The 19,040-nt window shown below is 39.4% G+C and overlaps 1 protein-coding gene across 2 annotated transcripts; it reads left to right on the top strand.

Annotated features, from left to right (window-relative positions):
* The first annotated feature begins 34 nt into the window (after window positions 1-34).
* LOC109031903 (magnesium-dependent phosphatase 1) lies at window positions 35-18,647 on the top strand. 2 transcript variants are annotated; one of them, XM_072305380.1, is made up of 5 exons: window positions 35-172; window positions 7,904-8,217; window positions 9,629-9,689; window positions 11,276-11,494; window positions 13,411-18,647. In XM_072305380.1, the coding sequence occupies exons 2-5, from the start codon at window positions 7,998-8,000 to the stop codon at window positions 13,589-13,591; spliced, it is 681 nt and encodes a 226-aa protein (XP_072161481.1). In that variant the 5' UTR covers window positions 35-172; window positions 7,904-7,997; the 3' UTR covers window positions 13,592-18,647. The 2 variants fall into 2 exon arrangements, with proteins under 2 accessions (XP_072161481.1, XP_018899277.1); XM_019043732.2 differs by lacking the exons at window positions 35-172; window positions 7,904-8,217 and adding an exon at window positions 8,368-8,649.
* The last annotated feature ends 393 nt before the right edge of the window (window positions 18,648-19,040 follow it).

Genomic DNA, 19,040 nt, shown 5'->3' with positions numbered 1-19,040 from the left:
GGTACCTACTTCTACAACAGAATATGTAGGCTATGCATTCTGTGATTTTGCTGTGCTTGTGGGAATGGCGTTTTCAAACAAAGCGATTCATTCATTATTAATATAATCGTAATCATTACCTATCCCTCGTCGAGAAAACACTTCCGACTCGTGCTGTTTTGTGATAAATAAGGTGCCAGTTTATTGTAATTTGGACAGCCGTCTAACAACCTTTCGCATTGTTTCCTCATTATTAGCCGCCCCCCTCCCCCCGTGAGCTTCTTCGGAGGAAATTAGATTATCCCAAAATTCGGTGCATGATAGGGAAACACAAAAGTTGTTTCCGATTTCAGCAGCCAAACGTATCCAGGAACACATCTACAGGTATCCATAGCATGCCGTGCCATAAGAAACAACACCATATAACGGGCCTTTCAGAAGTTTCCAACTTTCCAGCGATAAAGTACGAATTTTCAAGGATCAGCAGAAGCAATGTTGCGAGATGTTCTTGCCAGCAAATTAATCGAATTAAAATTCCAACGGTGTGAAATAATTATGTCTTACTTTCTTTTTCCAAAATCCGTCACATTTCTTGGAACGGGCGCTAAGTAGATTTTTTAGAGTGGGGGAGAGGGAGGGACAGTCCCCCTTTCGACCCCATGGATGCGGCGATGATCACCGCTCTTCCATGTTAGCCCTGGCCGGCTAAAATTTCCAAAGTTTTCTTGCAATGTGTGTGAAATGTGAGGTTGGGCGCATCGAGGGGTCATATTCACGGTCGTTTCTTAATTGTCGAGGTCTCATTACTTGAAGCCATAAGAATTTAATAGACTACGCCTGCGTAGTCTATTTATCCTGTGGTAATACTTACGTCCCTGCGTGTAAATCCATGCGTTCTGGGCGCAGACGGAACATTTCCGCGTGAGCGTATCGATGTGCAAACTTGGCACTTTGAAACTTGAAACTGCAATAACTGCCTTAGTTTAGAAACGACGTCTGTACCTACCATTAGTTTCCTCTTAAGTGTAAGTGTTTTTACGAGGCGGGTCTGTACCGTTCAAAAAGTTTTGGCGGGAAAATTTAAAATTACAAATGCTCGTAGATTGTAGCCATTTTGTGACATTAGATCGTGCTGGCATTTACCTGCCACAGCCTGCATTCACCCATGGACAACTTTACGTTATGCACTCTCTCGAGGGCCACGTCTCATGAAAAAGTAAAAATTGAAATTAACCCTCAAGGTAGGCGTACAAAAAAAAATTGTATTCGTGGAAGTCCTGTTATTACTCGTAGTAGCAAAATTTGGCTCGCATACATCATATGCACTGAAATACTGCAGACAATAAGTCATCATTAAGAGTCAAATAATGGATACAAACTTGGTTTTAGGTATCCAATATCCAATACATGCGTTGATGTATTTGAGCAAATACGGGCAAACAGCATTACTTAACTTGACCAGCGAAACCCTCTAAAAGGAGACATAACCTCACTTACGGGACTTAAATAAATGTATTAAGCTTTAATATGATGCAATTTTAAAACATTCGTAGATGCAGTCGTAAAGTAGAGGATGTGAAGAGCCGATAACTGCAAGAAAATTTGGTAAGATAAGTTACAAATTGACCTAAACTCGTTATAGAAAAACGACTTTAGATTCCCTATGGGGTAGCACAGGTGCATCGAAACGGCGGGAGATAAACATGCTGGTTGTGACGTAGAGCCGACCAATGAGAGGCCTCCGTTGGAACTTAGAACTTTATTTAGCTTTTGCAGCTTTAATATCAAGCTGAGAGTGTTTTTAACCACACCGGCCGTTTTTTCGTGAGAATTTACCCATGGTGGGCTCATCATTCTCCAAATCCCTCCCGAGTGCAACAAACCTATTGCAATATGACGTCCGATTATTCTGCAGATCAGGGAGTGCAAATACACTCGCTGCGAAGGATAAGTTGGGATCCCGTTCATTCGAGGAGTCTCTGAATGCAAAAACCATTGACTTATAATACAATCTATCTTTTAATGAGATCTTTTAATGAGACGATAGGCATCCCGGATTACATGTAGTGTCGGCTAGCTTGCCAAGTTGCCAGTGTCTTCGTCGTTACCACGTGAATGGATGATTACCCTTTTTTAAAATGTTCTTGCACCTAATTTTGATATTTTCCTTTCCTTTTTTCCACAAAAATTGAAATTTTCAGTTATGATGCTGCTCCTGATCGTAAATATTACCTATTATCAACTCATTCCTTCATGCATGACGTTTTACGGACAGCGAGTGACATTATTTTTTGTAGCAAAAAGAGGAACATCCCAGTGTTAGAAAAATGTTAAAGAAATCTGACTTAAAGGCACAGGGTATTTACCAACATCAAACTCATGTGACAGTTTCCTTTCCTTCTCTGTTCTTTTTTAAAATTAAAAACAGCTTTCCTTGTTACTCGTTGAATCAATTTTTTAAAGTGCACTTAAATTACGTATCCTTCCACCCCCCCCCCAAATATTTTATTTTCCACATTTTCTTATGTATAGTTACTTCTTTTTTCATGAAATAATCATCCGGAATCAAAGTTGCAAAGTCAAAATATCTGCTAAAAAGGACTACGTGCAAAACGGGCCATTTGGGGCTCGGGGCGGATACCTTTGAGACTTGCCCTATTCATTCACCTAACAATACCCCATCTTTTCCCAAAGTTTCAAGCCCCCCAAAAATTCTGGGGAGACGCGGTGGGGGGGTCAAAATTAAAAACCGGCAAAATTTTCGCCAAATTATTACTCGAAAACCCAGAAGTTTCGGAAAACGCGGTTTAAACGAGCGTATTCAACGTGACGAGAACTTTCAGAAAATGTATAACATCATAGGGTTTGTTCGCCGAACACTCCTCTGCCGACCTCGCATTGTTGCCACATGTCTCCTGATCCCTCGCCGCGCGCAGTTTAAAATAGCCGATTTTCCCGACCTTCGCTCCCTTACGCGCTTATAACCCGCGACCAAAACATTTCCCCAGCATGCGGTAAAGAGCTAGAGGGGCTACAGAGAATCAGGAACAACATATCAGTTTTTCATCAAAATAAAAAAATGTCGTTCTTTTAAAACGGCCCAAACGTGAAAAAATTAGGGGTCTTCTTTGAGCGTTCCGGCCCTGGGCGTTTCTGGGTTTTCGAGTAATAAATTCGCGAAAATTTTGTCGGTTTTTAATTTTGACCCCCCACCGCGTCTCCCCAAAATTTTTGGGGGGCTTGAAACTTTGGGAAAAGATGGGGTATTGATAGTGAAAGAATAGGGCAAGTCTCAAAGGTATTCGCCCCGAGCCCCAAATGATCCATTTTGCACGTAGTCCTTTATTTTATATCTTCCTGAAATAGTAAGTAATTTCTAACTTCTCAAGAATCATGGAACCGAGGCAGTGAACCCTTTCATTACGAGATAACTGCGGCACTAATTCGCAGAAAGAGTACGAAGTTTTCACGTGATACTAGCAGCGGTCGGCACTGCATGTATATCAGGTTCAAAGACATTGAATCACGTAGACCGTGCGTCCGGCTCGGTTTAGTACTGGCGGAGCGAGGCAAGTCTCTCGGAGCCCCATGATGGGCGGGCGGGGAAGGGGAGAGAGCGTGAGTCCCAAGCACTCGAAGAGACTGCAAAGAGGCAATGGAGAATTCATGCCCGCGCTCGGTTTTTCACGAATACCTCGTTTAGAGTCCATTTTCAGACAAAATTCCTAGGAAGAAAAGTTTTAGAACACATAATTTTACACCCGAATAGCATTGTTTCATTTTTCCGAACTAATTATTGACCGAGGAAAAAAGCCTCACAATCCGACAAAAATTCACTGGAGCCGCTACTGCGCATGCGCAGATGTGCGCAACTGGGACACACGAACTCATCGATGCGGGTCAGTGCCACCACTCATCACATGCGAATTTTTAAAAGTTGCTTCGCCTTCCGTAACACAGGATGCACGGTCTACTTGATTCAATGTCTTTGATCAGGTTGTATCATACAGGGTGAGCGAAAAGTCCCCGACCCCCCCTCTAACTTTTGAACGAATTGAGCTAAGGAAATGAAACTTTAGGAATGTTCCTATCTCAAAGGGAACCATCTTTTGAGGGGGTCAAAATTTTGGTCCCCCCCTCAGGGGGGGACAGGGGCCCCCCAACTTTTTTTTTTCAAATAGCAACCCCTATCGGGAAAAGTTAAAAAAACGAAATTTAAGGTGATTAAATTTGACCGTTTAAATTTCGTTTTTTTAACTTTTCCCGAAATTTGGGGACTTGCCAACGTAATGTTGAACTGATTTTGACCTTACTGAGATAATGTGGAGGCAAATCCTGAGGAAATTGGCTTATTTCGCGGGAAAATTGAATGACCTTTGAATTGACGTATTTGGGGGTCCGAGCCCCCCCTTAAAATTAAATCGAAGTGATTTCTGAAATTTTTACGTAAAAGCGAACACAATTTGGTAAATTTTCCCGTTTTATTTTTTTCTTTACGATAATTTGAACCGGAGTTATGATTTTTTGAAAATAGGTCAAATTTGACCTTTGACCTATCATAACTCGGTCAAAAATTGAGATATTGATCTGCGGTTTGCGCCAAAATTCTTAGTTTTTTATGCTCTTTCGAATGAAGTATCACAAGATAGGGGTTGCTATTTGAAAAAAAAAAGTTGGGGGGCCCCTGTCCCCCCCTGAGGGGGGGACCAAAATTTTGACCCCCTCAAAAGATGGTCCCCTTTGAGATAGGAAACATTCTCAAAGTTTCATTTCCTTAGCTCAATTCGTTCAAAAGTTAGAGGGGGGGTCGGGGACTTTTCGCTCACCCTGTATAAGCTGAAGGGGCATCTTTAGGTACCTTGCTTTACCCTCCCTAGCTTAGGGCATGTTCTATCGGTTGTCGGTAAGCTAGTGTTGGGGATTTCTTCAAAATAATCGATTAAAAATCGAAAAAAATTAAACCCGCGATTTTTCAAATGCGTGTCTGTAATGGAAGGGAAAAAATAACGCCCACTGATCTATTGCCCACCCACAACTATAACAGCAGACACCTCTTCATCCCCAACAACTCAACCAAGTATCATCTCAACTAAGCGCGCCGAGAGAAATTTCTTCGTAGAAACTCGGCTTAAGTTGGTCTTTCTTCGTTCAAATCGATTTACAAGATTATTCGACTCAGGAAAATAGAGATTTTTCCGATTATTCTATTGAAAAAATCCCCAACACTGTCCGTCACAAAAAGTTACTATAAGAGCCCTCTTGCCGACAGCGATCGGAGTTTTCGGAGCTGACGAAAATAAGCTGCTTCTATTATTTGTACCTCTATATTTTACGCACCGCCGGCCGCGCCCGATAATCTGATAAACCGACACAGGGGGCAACAATGCATTGAGTGTGAGCTCTCAAAAATCCGACAAGACCAGCTGTTGCCTGTTAACGATATCATCGCCACTGACGGTGGAGTACCTACAGGGTGTCCAAAAAGTCCCTTCCACCCCCTCTAAAATTTTACCAAATTAATATTTTGAAACGAAACTTTGAGGATGTTCATGGATCAATGTTAGCTACTTTTGGGGCCCCCTCGTGGGGAGGGGCTGCGGACCCCAACTTTTTTTATTCAAATAGCAACCCCCCCCCCCCTTTGTGACACATCAATCGAAAGAGAACAAGAAAAAGAAAATTTTTGGCGCAAACCGCAAGTCAAAATCTTAATTTTTAACAAAATGGCGGCCGGTCAAAGTTCAAAATAATGGAAATTCGACATCTCCGTTTTTTTGAAGGATTGGGACGTAAACTGGTATCCGGCGGTTTTTTGGGACGAGGAAAACGATTCTGGCATTAGTTTTCCGGACATCCTGTCCTTCTCAAAATAGCGACCTGGAGCAGTAAGGGAATATTTAGGCTGTTTATCGGTGGATTTGTATGGAACTTTGCATTGGGGGGTATTTAAGCATGCATGAGAAAAACGAATCGTTCATTGGATTTTTGAAATTCTGATAACTTCAAAATCGCGCCGAAAAAATGGCGGAAACTTTGAATTACAGACGTTTATGGTTGGATTCGCATCAAACTCGGCCGCCGTTTTGAAAGTGTGCAACATTTCAAAAATTTCCAACCAGAAACCAACAAAACCCCGAGTTTCATGTGAATCCAACCGTAATCGTCTGTGATTCCAAGTTTCCGCCATTTTCTTGCGCCATTTTGATGTTATTCAGAATTTCAAAAACCCAATGAACGATTCGATTCGTTTATCTCATGCCTAAATCCCCCCCCCCCCCCCAACGCAAAGTTCCATACAAATCCACCGATAAACAGTCTAAATATTCCCTTACCGCTCCAGGTCGCCATTTTGAACGCCGCCATTGTGAGAAGAACAGGATGCCCGGAAAACTAATGCCAGAATCGTTTTCCTCGTCCCAAAAAACCGCCGGATACCAGTTTACGTCCCAATCCTTCAAAAAAACGGAGATGTCGAATTTCCATTATTTTGAACTTTGACCGGCCGCCATTTTGTCAAAAATTAAGATTTTGACTCGCGGTTTGCGCCAAAAATTTTCTTTTTTTTGTTCTCTTTCGATTGATGTGTCACAAAGGGGGGGGGGGGAGGTTGCTATTCGAATAAAAAAAGTTGGGGTCCGCAACCCCTCCCCACGAGGGGGCCCGAAAATTTTGAGGAGCCCCAAAAGTAGCTAACATTGATCCATGAACATCCCCAAAGTTTCGTTTCAAAATATTAATTAGGTAATATTTTAGAGGGGGTGGAGGGGACTTTTGGGACACCCAGTATATTGAGAGAGTATGACCACTGGGCCCCTTGGAGAGGCTTAGGACCCAAAAATGGCGGTGCTTTGTTTTGGTTTTTGTGAATGGGAGTGGGGTCATTGCCAACTTTTGACGGTTATCATCAATCGCACTTGCTGCCAATCTTACGACATCTAAAATAATTTTTCTTAAAAATTGCGCACGATTAGCCTTAAAAATATGTAAAGAGGTCGCAATAGTGCATTTTGGTAAATTTCTCGTTACGATAAGCAAAGAAAACTACATTTTGAGTCATTTTGCATTACATTAATTTATGGCGTCCGCCATTTTTGGGTCCTAAGGGCTCCATTCAGCCTAAGATGGCTGAGCCAATTAGAGGTGGTAACACCAGTGGCCATACTCTCTCAATATAGGTACTCTAACTGTCGGTACTGCCGCCAGTTTCGGTAAGAGACGATATGTCGATAGTGTTTCGGCAAGAATTCGTTTGAACACCCCTACCCTATGGCTGTCTACTTACCTCTCGCAATTCCGCCTAAAGTCGGGCCCCGCGCGCGTAGAGTCCCTTTATACCCAGAGTTAAGACAACTCGATTATCAGCTGACTGGCAGCCGGCCTTGGCTGGCCATGGAGGCCGAAACGAGTGCACCCAAACGAACGATATTGAGGGATAAGGATCAGAAATCCTGCGATGTCTGTCACACAAAAACAACAACATCAACAAATTGATCAATTAAAAAGAAAATGAGATTGGTTTGTGAATAATTTCTTAATCTATTTTCATTTTGGACCGATGGAAATGACAATTTACTCTTGATAAACCACAATTAGGTGATATTTTCATTATTCTTGTTCATATTCGAGGTACCGCCATCTTGGTGCACTCGTTTTCGGCCTCCATGAGCGAGAACCAATCAGAATTGGATTTTTTTTTAGGCCACTTTCAGCCGAACCAAAAGTGAGTTGTCTTAACTCTGGGTATAAAGGGACTCTACGCGCGCGGTCTAGATCGTATTATAAGTCAATGGCCAAAACGCTCCATCCCCTCCGGCCCTTTGACCAATCCTAAGCGCCATCATCCGTCGCCAAACTTCTGGGAGAGCCTCTGGTGCTATTACAAACCGGTTAAAACTCTTAAATCAATACTTGCCTACTCGCGTAGCTAAGGGAGATTAGGTGCTTACCTTCATATCACAGTACTTAAGCATCCCGCACAACATTCTTGAAGACAGCAGACTCTGCTTGAGTAAAAGAAAATGCCGCTCGCAGTGAACCATTGCGGGAATTTCGTGAACTTGGCATCAGTGTTGAACATACTTCTGATAAACGAAGGTCAAGATCCTCCTGCCGCACCGTCGCCATTCGCAAGAATCAGCCGGCGAGTTATGACCGACGTAAACAACGTTCTGTCCCTAAGTGCTGTTCGCATGAAAGATCCCGAGTGGATCAACCCTAAAATCATCGCTTTTGATCTAGGTAAGAACACTTCAAACTGTGCTCTCTCATTACTTTATGTAAACAAGTGCCATCTTATCCGACAACACCTCTAACCTTACTTTTCCCAAGTGCAGTGTCTGTCTGATTGAAAGAGCCCTAAGGCTAGAATTCAACATTTTTTAAATTAATTTAACCGAAGTTATCATAGGCAATTATAATTCAATGTGTAGTTCATTCATAAAATACTATATATTTGAAACGATCCAGAAGTAAATGGAAGGCAACTTGTGACACAACCAATCTAGCTCAGTTGTGGCGTTTGTTAATTTTGAAGAGGGAGAAGGCAGTTTATTGCTATGATTTACTCCTTGTCCAGAGGCTCATTCCTTTGTAGGGTACCTCATGGTTGATTTTTATTTCCTCCATGATTTCCCACAAGGAAAATGGATTGTCAAGCTGCCAGAATTAAAAGTTAGACCACGACTACATTTTCAGAGAACCATTATTTAGTGTATATTTCAACAATACTTCAGATCCATTGGTTGTCATGCTCTTAGATCATGATTGAATCCATTGCAAACAATTTTGAAGAATATTTTAATCCTACCAGATGGATTATCAGGCCTCGCAAAGTCAGAGGGAACCTTGAAAGTCAATTTTACATTCTATATTATGAACACATGAGAGACTTTGATCCTAAACCATGAGTTGTCCAGCTTTTTCAAAGCTTTGGATGAATACTTATATCTATGCTTATGCAAGGCGAGCACACCGAATCAATCATAAGGGTTGAGGTTTTGGAACTTTTTGCACCCCTGGTTGCAGCGTTAACTTCGTCCAAAAATCCTGCTGGGGTACACAGGACATATCAGTATGTTGCCAGATGGTGCTTCAAATTCAGCCCTCATCCCCTTTAAGTCCATGCAAGATATCCAAACTTTATCTTATGACCCGGCAACTTACAGTGTGTCCCAAAAGTCCAAGTTTGCACCAGGCATCACTCCCGTAAAGTCCCGTAACTCTCGAAAAAATTGAGATAGAGACTCAAAATTTTGTGAGTACTTTTAGATCAAAGTAAACGATTTTTGGGACCCCCCCCCCTCTCCTAAAATTTTAAGGGGATCATCCTGAAAAGGGACAAGAACCCTAAGGGCTAAAGGGGTAGTACTGGACCTCTGGATCCAGTAAGATCTTTGTGATTACCGACGGCTCATTTTTATTTTTAATTTATTTTCCAGTTGAAAATGAAACTGTAACTATTTTGAAACGTTCCGGGTTTTGTTTATTCTTTGTTCTTTATTTGCAGCCTTTTCCCCAAATTAAGTTGTTCTTTTATCATGTGTATTTTGGCTGATTAAGTTGTTTCTCATTTTGTGATTACCATTCACACTACATTTTTCCTTTCTTTCTTTTCTCTGTGTTCTTATCCCTTTCTTCTCTCTCTTTTCAGATTGTACTTTGTGGCCGTTCTGGGTCGATACTCATGTCACACCACCATTCCACAAAAATGCGTGAGTACCTTTTCAGCAGAGTTTTTCAAGCTACTTTCCAACCTTATTAGGTTTCAAATAACGATGGCTGAAGTTGGGTAGCTAACGTCCAACTCATTGCAGTGTTTCAAGATTCTCGTGTAACATTTATTTTTTACGTTAGTATCGTGTAAGTAACGCCTCAACCCGAAAGTTTTTTCTATGTACCAAACAAAATTCTGTAGAATGGAATAAAAGCAAGTAAGTAAGCATTTGGTATTTCCTCAACTCTCATCTGGACTGAATTTTGCTCTGATTTATGACTTGATTTAGGAACAGCCTGTGTGACATAAGTTTCCATATGCAGGTGAGTGCATTTATGGGTGAGCCAGAAATGATAGTCTCTCATTGCAAAATTAAGTCCAGTTCAGAGTAGTTTAGCCCATTCATGCGTTGACACACATCAGCAGGCTAATTACCTATTGAAATTGGTAGACAAAGCAATAGACAAAGGAAAAATAAAGCATTTCTATTGGTTGAAATGGATAGTTCTTATAGATGTAAGAGGGAAAAAGATGGACTAACAATAGGATGCCTCATGGGTTACGGTTAGTTACTTGATTACTCACCTCCTTTATCCATTGCAACCCCCTGCCTCCACCAATAGGATCGCTTCATTTTGTCTTCATCTATCAATATCAAAAATCAGCTAGCAGTATAGGATTCAAATTTGCCTTTCAATCTGATGATTTTGAATCTGAACTCTGCACTTTCAAAAGTCAACAGACTTTTTCGCTGGATGATGTTTTTCCCTTACTGCAAACTTCGAACCGTTGCAATTCTGGTTACCTACCTGGTTTTAAAATTGCCTCACCGTTTGTGCCAGAATAATGATGCAATAAATGAGTTTAACTTAACTCAGGCTGACTCCATTCCAAGTTACCTAGTTTTGGATCAATCAGTGTATTCAAACTTTCTGTGACCTTATCTTTGAACATGAAGAATGTAATCACAAAATATCAAGTTTCACTGTTTCTTTAGTTTTCTGTTAAAAAGTCAAACGTCAGAGAAAAGTAGGTGATGTGGTGTGTTTGTTGATTCTGTTTCAATCTGTCCAAGTACCCATCCATACCATGGGTTGAGCCAATATTAATCAAATTTTAACTAGTTTTTGGTTCTAAAAATTTGGGTTAGTTTAACATATTAGCATTAATTGGAAAATCGCTTGACCTCTTGCCTGTTACAGAGATTTGGGTTTGAAGTAGTTATATGTATGTAAAATCTTATTAGCAACCTGGTAGCACCACTAATTTTCTCTGAAACGAACAGCCAAGCTGAAACTTGCCTGTTCATCAATCAGTTTTTCACATTTTCTCAATCAGCTTTCAACAAATTTATCCACCAGTCGAAAATTAAATGATTTTTTTTCTTTCGTCTTGTTACGCTGGCCAAAAACTTTTAGGAATGTTTTCTCTCATGAATAACTTGAGGGAAAGAAAAGGCAAGAGCTGAAGAATCAACGTCTGCGGGAAGGAATCATAAAGTGAACAATGATTTTGGCAGATTACTTGTCAGGTTACTATGTTACTAATTTTTGATTGACCGCTCTTTTTTTTTTTTTTAAACAGCGATGGTACTGTTTTGGATGCCAGGAAGAGGCATGTCGAATTCATCCCTGGCGTGCCGGATATCCTCAAAGAACTCCACCGGAGAGGTATCAAATTGGCAGCAGTGTCGCGCACTGGAGAAATTGCCGGAGCCAAATCCCTCCTAAAACTGTTTGATTTCGAGAAATATTTCAGTCATATTGAAATATACCCAGGATGCAAAGTAGCGCATTTCTCCAAGTGAGTATTGTCGTGACAATTTCAAACTTTATTTTTCTTTCGTGATTGGCCATAGGGACAACAACCCAGGAAGTGTTATTACTCAAGTCAAGTCAGGGAATTTCATTAGAAGTCAGGGAATGAGAGAGAAAATTATATTTTACCAGCTGAGTACCCGGTTTGAACTCCTAAGGAGCCATGTGGTTTCACGCAAAATTAAAGGAAAAGCATAGGTTTTCGCTGATCCAAAGTTAAGTACTGACGTTTATGAATAGCTGGCGGGCATAAATAAAAATTGCGTTTTTTCTGCAATATCAAGGTGAAAATCATATGACTTTTTGTCATTTTAATTATCCGCCGGGAAATTCGCAGTTGCTAACCCGATACATGCTTCATGCATGTTCCTTTTTAGTTTAGTACAGTTTAGTATTTTTTTAAAATCAACGGTGATTGCGTTCATACAGTTCTTACTTTCGCATACCTAAAAATGGCCGAGTAAATGGCAGAAATAATCATTGTATATTCAACACAACAAAATTTCACATCAGAAGCAGAAGGTAAAAAGTCTTTCTAATCAGATCTCGAAGTATTTTCTGTCAAATTAGTATCCACAGCATTTAACATATGATGCTACATCGATGAAAAGGCACATTTTTCAGAAATGAAGAGTACAAAAATCGCTCACGGAAGACTCCAGGCAGGTACCGCTGAGCAACCTTTTTTGGAAAAACTTTATCTTCCCCTTCATTTTTATGCAAACTCAGGAACGCTTGACAATGTATAAATTAAAGCATTCTGAACGAGTTCCTCTTCAAAAAAACCCTGTACCATCCTTATGGGTAATCCCCCCCCCCCCCCCCCCCTGCCGGTCAAATCTGATGAAACTTGGATATGTTGCTCATCTAGTCATTCTGATCGAAAGCTCTCATGGTCCCAAAGAGATCCCATGTGAGAGATATTTGCTGTTCATGCAACCAGGAGGGATTTCTCATAAGGATAACATGGGGTTCTTTCATGCAGAAAACGATTCATGCCACAGAAATAACCGGTATTATCTCAAAACCAAGATAATAACGTTTTTATTCAGCATTGGTCACGAAAAATTTGAATCTCCTGCTCAGGAAAAAAAACATGAGTCTACTTGAATCAAATAACGCACAACAACGGTTTTGGCAGGCTTTTAAATAAGCAATTTTTCTTCCTTATACTGTGTCATTCAAAGTGTGAACAATGTCCTACAGCTGAATCAATGCGCAGAGATTGAGCATATTTTTATACCTCAGAGATGGTCACGGATCAGAGCTGCCAGCTAAGTTGAAAACCGGGAAAAGTTTGGGAATTTCTAACATCTGTACTGATTACCAAAACATACCTCTGATCTTCCAACTGTTAACCCTTTCCGGTCTTTTTTAAGGCTCGCTAGCTTTTAACCAGCCGCTGAATGCCTTCTTCTATAATTTGATCTCGAAACCAGGAAATTTCGTCCAAAATGTAGCATAAATTAGCATACCTTTTAAAGAACAGAAAAAAATGTAAAAATTCTGTTTGAAAGCCAAGAAAAGTTAGACAATTTTGGAGTCAGAGAATTTGAAGATGTATAGTATGCTGAGTCAACCCGAAAAAGGAGGAAAAAGAAGCATAATTTGAAGAAAGTATGGCAACTCAGTGCTAATACTTAGTGTGCATTTAAACTCAAGTAGATTATTGTTTTTTCTGTAAGTCGAAAGTTTGAATCTATGCATTGGAAAATATTTATAATCTTAGTTTGGAGTTAGGTACTTTCAGTAATTTTCGTTGTACAAATTTTGTACCATGTGACTGTTTTAATTTGAAAACTTATCGTAATGCCTTAAGTTGCACCTCCTTAAGTGGTCCATTCTAAAGAGATCAAAAATTGTTGATACCATCTGGTGACTAATTTTGTATCTTTCCCATAGAATTCACAGGGAAACAAATGTTGCGTATGAGGACATGATGTTCTTCGATGACGAGTTCAGAAACATCGCAGACATCAAGAAACTGGGCGTCTTTACGATCTACTGCCCTGATGGCATTGAGGCTAAAGTGGTCGATAGTTCGCTCATCGACTTTGATAAATCAAGATCAAAAAGGAGCTAAATCGTGCTAGTTTGTCTTGCCTGGATGTGTTGTTTGCTACACTGACTCAGCGCTGTGATAAGTTTGTTTCATTGTTTTATTTTACAAGGTATGTCCAGAAAGTATCCAACCTTGTTGATTATCTAGTCATCAACGGTTGAAAAGAGGTTGGGGCTTGGGATTATCTTTGCAGGGACTCTCTTGAGTGCAGGTGCACAGCCGGATCACACGTTGAACCAGTCGTTGGTAATTTGCTGATTAGTGTGTGGTATTCTGCTGTGATCGTCGGATTTCGATTTTCCTAAAAAAGAAGAAGTTCATGAGAGTGGGGTGGGAAGAGTTTGTGAGGGAGATCATCACGGGGGACACGTCTTGGGTCTACGGGTACAACCCTGAGACAAAAGTGCAATCGTCAGTTTGGATCGCACCCGGGAGACCTCACCTGTAGAAAGCTTGGAAGAGTCGCAGCAATTTGAAGACAATGTTGACTGTCTTCTTCCATCATGAGGGTGTCGTCCATCATGCACATGCTCCCCAAGGCCTCTTAAGCTACGTAACGTTTCTCGGTAGCTCTCTTTACTGATAGTAGAGCATATGGGAGCGTGTTCTTGATGGACGACACCTTCATGATCAAAGAAGACAGTCAACATTGTCTTCACATTGCTGCGACTCCTCCGAGCTTTCTACGGGCGAGGTCTCACAGGAGTGATCCAAACTGACGATTGTACTTTTGTCTCAGGGTCCCAAGACGTGTCCTCTGTGATGATCTTCTTCCCAAACTCTTCCCACCCCACTCTCCTTAACTTCTTCTTTTTAGGAAAAACGAAATCCGACGATCACAGCAGAATACCACGCACTAATCAGCAAATTACCAATGACTGATTCAACGTGTGATAATCACGCTGCGCACCTGCACTCAGGAGAGTCCCTGCAAAGATAATCCAAAGCCCCAACTTCTTATCAATCGTTGATGGCAAGATAACCAACAAGGTCGGATACTTTCCGGACAGACCTCGTATGAATGTTTTCTTTAATTTTTTTCGTTTTTCTTCTTTTGTTTTTCTATTCATCCTCTAATTTGTGTAGGATCAATTGATCATCAAGAATGTTACCAATCATTAAGGTATAACTATCGATATTTTATAATTGGAACTCAGTTGGTATTCCAATGTCCAATCTGAAGAATATTCAATACAATATTAAGTCGCAAATAGCTTTTATATTTTTTTTTTCTATCAAACTTTAGTGTTATTGATAATCCTAAATTTATAATGTGCGTTCTTCATAAGAAACAGTAAAGAAAAATATTGAAATTGAAAATGCTCCGCAGTAATTTTGTTTTTCATCGTTCGCTAGATAGAGTGTGTAGAATGAATGAAAAGGGTTCCAACACCTGAAAAGATTGGAATATTTTTTTGGCATTCAGTTGTCCGCTAGAATGAGAATCTGCAATAAATAACACTGTGGGTTACCAACCTCGAAAAATCCTGACCTTTGAAATTTTTGTATTCTTCTTACTACTCTCTGGAACAAAATGCAGTCAAGGATCATGCCAAGGTCCAAGAAATGGGGAAAATTATTATTTTCCGTGAATTGATAACAGATTACACAAAACGAAACAAATTGTATCTTTCCTCAATCTTTTCATTATTTTTATCATGTATCAAGAGAACGTTGAATACCCATTTCCTGTTTTATTGAAAGCAGTTCTAAAAACAAGTCCTTAACCATGATTTTCTGCATTATTATGGTTTAACCTGTCGGTTGCAGCAAATAAGATTGCATAGAATCAAAGCTGATCAAGTTTCCTATCATAAAAAAAAAATGTCTCATCATCTGTGAAATCGTAAATTGATTCGTTTGTCACCTGTATTTAACATGAAACTCTTTGAAAAGTTTTCTTTTAATCGTTAATAATAGGTCTAACTTTTAAAATGAAACGGAAGATGGAAGATTGATTTTGGTTCAGGTCTCGAGCAGTGCTTATAAATTTAAGAAGGAGAAAAAAAACATACTCTAAAGTGATGATTGCAAGGCTTAGCGGAAGAAACATCAAACAAAAAATCGTGCAAAATGGGTCCTAACTTGGTAACTGGTGGATGTACTTAAAATGATCCTAGAAAATGTTGAACTTCTTCAATTTTGAAAACTCTTTGGAAAAGATGCTGCAAATAAATTTTGACTTATAATATGTCTGTTGCCGGTATAGAAATACAAACGTGTGAGTAGATTTTTAAAGGGTAAAATGGCACAATGGTCACCTTTAAAAAGTCTTTTATGCTCCCTAGTGCATAATCTGCATAGTTTGCTACGTAATTGCTGTTCTTGTCGTTTATTTTTCTTGTTTGCATGAAAAGCGTGACCTTTAATAGTGGTGCTTGTCCCCGCAAACCATCTCTCCATTTCATCAATCGGCAGGTTTTGTTGGTAAATATCATGTTTAAAATTGTCAATTACCGCTAATCGTGAGGTGCCATTACTTGCCTCCAAAATCGGTGATTGGAAACTTCCCTCAGACGTGGGAAATTCGAGGAAAGGTGTTCCAAACTACGCCAATTGCACATCCAGAAGTAGATTTCAGGTTTACTCATATATTTTTCGGGTAAATCTTAAACTTTTTAGTGTACCTCCGAACTCCTCGATTTTGGACATGGCGGCCATTTTGAATTTGTCACCCCAGGATACGAAGGTTTCAATTGCTAGAAAAAGGTGTCTCAAAGGCCCTAGAAGTTACCTTAAATGGACCGAGTTTAACAGAAAGGAACCAAGACACATCAACGATTGCCAAGTTTAACTGGGCAATTAAATTTTTTACTAAAGAACGGTTGTTCGGATTTCTTTGAAAATGTGGAGGAATTTGCTTCGCACCACGGAGAATTTTCACTGAAATTTGTACGAAAATACCGTTTTCATGTAAAAAATTAAATTGCGCAATTAAATTTGGCAATAACTGATGTGGCTTGGTTCCTTTCTGTTTAACGCGGTCCAAATGTTTCAGGGTGGCACAAGAAAGAGACTTCATGGTTCCTAGACTATTAGCTCTGCCATACTCTGGCAAGCAGTATGTCCCAGCACGTCTTAATATCTTTTTGCTAAAATACAATTGAAACACGTAGGATAACTACTCAGGGGCTTGCAATTTTAGTCAGTATGTAGAACTTGAAGCAAATTTTAGATAGGCAGCCCCAAGGATCTATTGATGTGAACACATGAGCATCTAGGTACTAGTACAGTACTGACTTGCGAAAATCGTCACTGCTGAATTTCAATTACATTCTCCTTGCATGATTTAAGGCTTATTCTGCACGAATTTTTTTACATACCTATATCCGGAATTACATTACATACTTTTTCACGTAAAATCGGATTTCTGGTTCGAAACGTTTGTTTGATTGTTAATAATTTAAAATTCTATGTGTGTACCTCTCTAAAATTAGATTCCCTCAATACACAGATGCTCTCTTTAGCAATCATTCACCTGAACATGTTGCTCCTTGACTTTCCTCCGAGTAGCTCTCAATAGGACTTGGGCAACATTTTGCTACTTTTTATTATTGTCATTTTATTTTCATTGGTATCCCAAGGGGCCATTCATTAAATATGTAATGATAACTTTGGAATTTTTTGACCCCCTCCATCTCCCTACCTCGAAATGTTTTTGTGTAGGTCCCTATCTCATACCATGTTAAGAGAAATTTCTACAGCGCTGTCCACGGCCCTCTTCCTAGAAAGTCACGTTTTTTTAAGAACGGCTCCTTTGTGTCCTCATACATTTCTAATCTTTTTACAATTTTCGTATTTTTCTATGCAAACAAGTAAATGGTAAAAATTATTTTGATTGTGTAACCATAACAGATTTATGATAAAGTTAATTGACTGCCAGTATTTTTCATCTGACATTGGAATGTCGAAGTAATTGGAACTTCGATCAAAGATCAGTGTTTTCATACATTTCAGTACAATTTTTTCCCTCTAATTTTCGATGTAGTTATTCAAAGTTTTTTCCTTTTACTTTTTTTCATGAAAGTCGTACCAACTTTTATTTCAATTTTCATAAGAATAGTTAGACGTTTGGAAAAAAACAGATTTTTAAGTGATTTAATCTTTTCTATTCTTCTTCAAAATTTCGCCTTAACTCAGGTTAGTTTTTTTACCAGAGGTGTAACATTTCAAGCAATTTGTCATAATTTCTAAATTGTATGCAATTCTGACTGTATTTAAGCAAATGAAAAAACACTAAAAATGTGACCTGAAAACTGCAGGTGAAAGGGCTGGGTCCACTCGATTCTGCGGTTAACTCAAAGCAATAAGAATATCCAAAAATCCCCGGTTTTGCGCTGGAACTCACCACAGTTTATTTTGTTATTTTACTGCTAATGTTTTCACCTTGATTTCCTTGCAAATTAGTGTGAACTTAGCCAGTGTTCGAAACTCACAGGCGCCAACGCGCCAAATGCGCCTAAAAAATCGGTCATGACGCCTGAAAAATAAAGGCCCTGCACCAACGTGACCCCTAAAAATTGCCCCCTAAACATCTGCATTTTCATAGGAAGTCACATATAGAAAGAAAAACAAATCTATTTGAATTTAAAAAAAAAACTCAGCATTTTCAGCACCACAATCAGTGAAAGCTTTTTCTATTCTTCACAATTCCATTCTTAGTGCTTTTGTCTTCCCCAAGCTACAGCTACTCACTGGTTCTGTTCCGAAAACATCTTGCGTCTAACTTTCCACTAAATGCGCCGTAATATATACGCAATAAATCAATTTGGCCCCTAATAAATCTTCAATGGTGCCGAAAAATCGGGCCAATCGGGGAAAAATATGCGCCACATGGCTCCTAAAACTCAAATGTGAGTTTCGAACACTGGACCTAGCACTATTCTACAATCCTGTTATATAGAAACCTCAAACCGCCATAAAACGTTTTAGGTCTTTTATGATTGTTTCGTAATTGTTTTTGTTATTTTATTTTAAATGTAGATTATGTGTATCTAGAATAATGATTCAGAACTGGACCGATTATAATTCTGTGTTGTCAAAGCAGGAAAAATAATAAAAAAAAAATCCGAAATTACATATCTCTTATTTTTCTCTCATCACACAACCAAAAAAGTTATATTTTTTTTATATATTGTGACTTTACAAATAAATCAAAATATCCTTCATAATTTGTTCAATGTTATTTATCGTTCCAATACAGGAGCAGGAAAAAAAAAATTAAATTTTTGAAGGATTGCAAATTACAGTCTAGTCATGCGGTCATGCAGGCCAGACCAATTCTCACCAACTTGGTGGCATCGAAAGATGGCCAGATTCCTTGCCACTGTCCCATTTTGATCAGAAAACGCTTCTTTCAAAGCTTAGTTGCGGCTTTTGCCATATGTTCCATTGTCAGCCAATGGAAATATCAATGATTAAGTAGTTAATTTATTTGATATTTTTTTCAAATTTCAACATTTTATGTCTT

This window comes from Bemisia tabaci, chromosome 10, assembly GCF_918797505.1.
Source record: "Bemisia tabaci chromosome 10, PGI_BMITA_v3".
Classification (NCBI taxonomy): Eukaryota; Metazoa; Arthropoda; class Insecta; order Hemiptera; family Aleyrodidae; genus Bemisia; species Bemisia tabaci.
The sequence above is the reverse complement of the archived record's forward strand: the minus strand, read 5'-3'. Positions and strand labels throughout refer to the sequence as shown.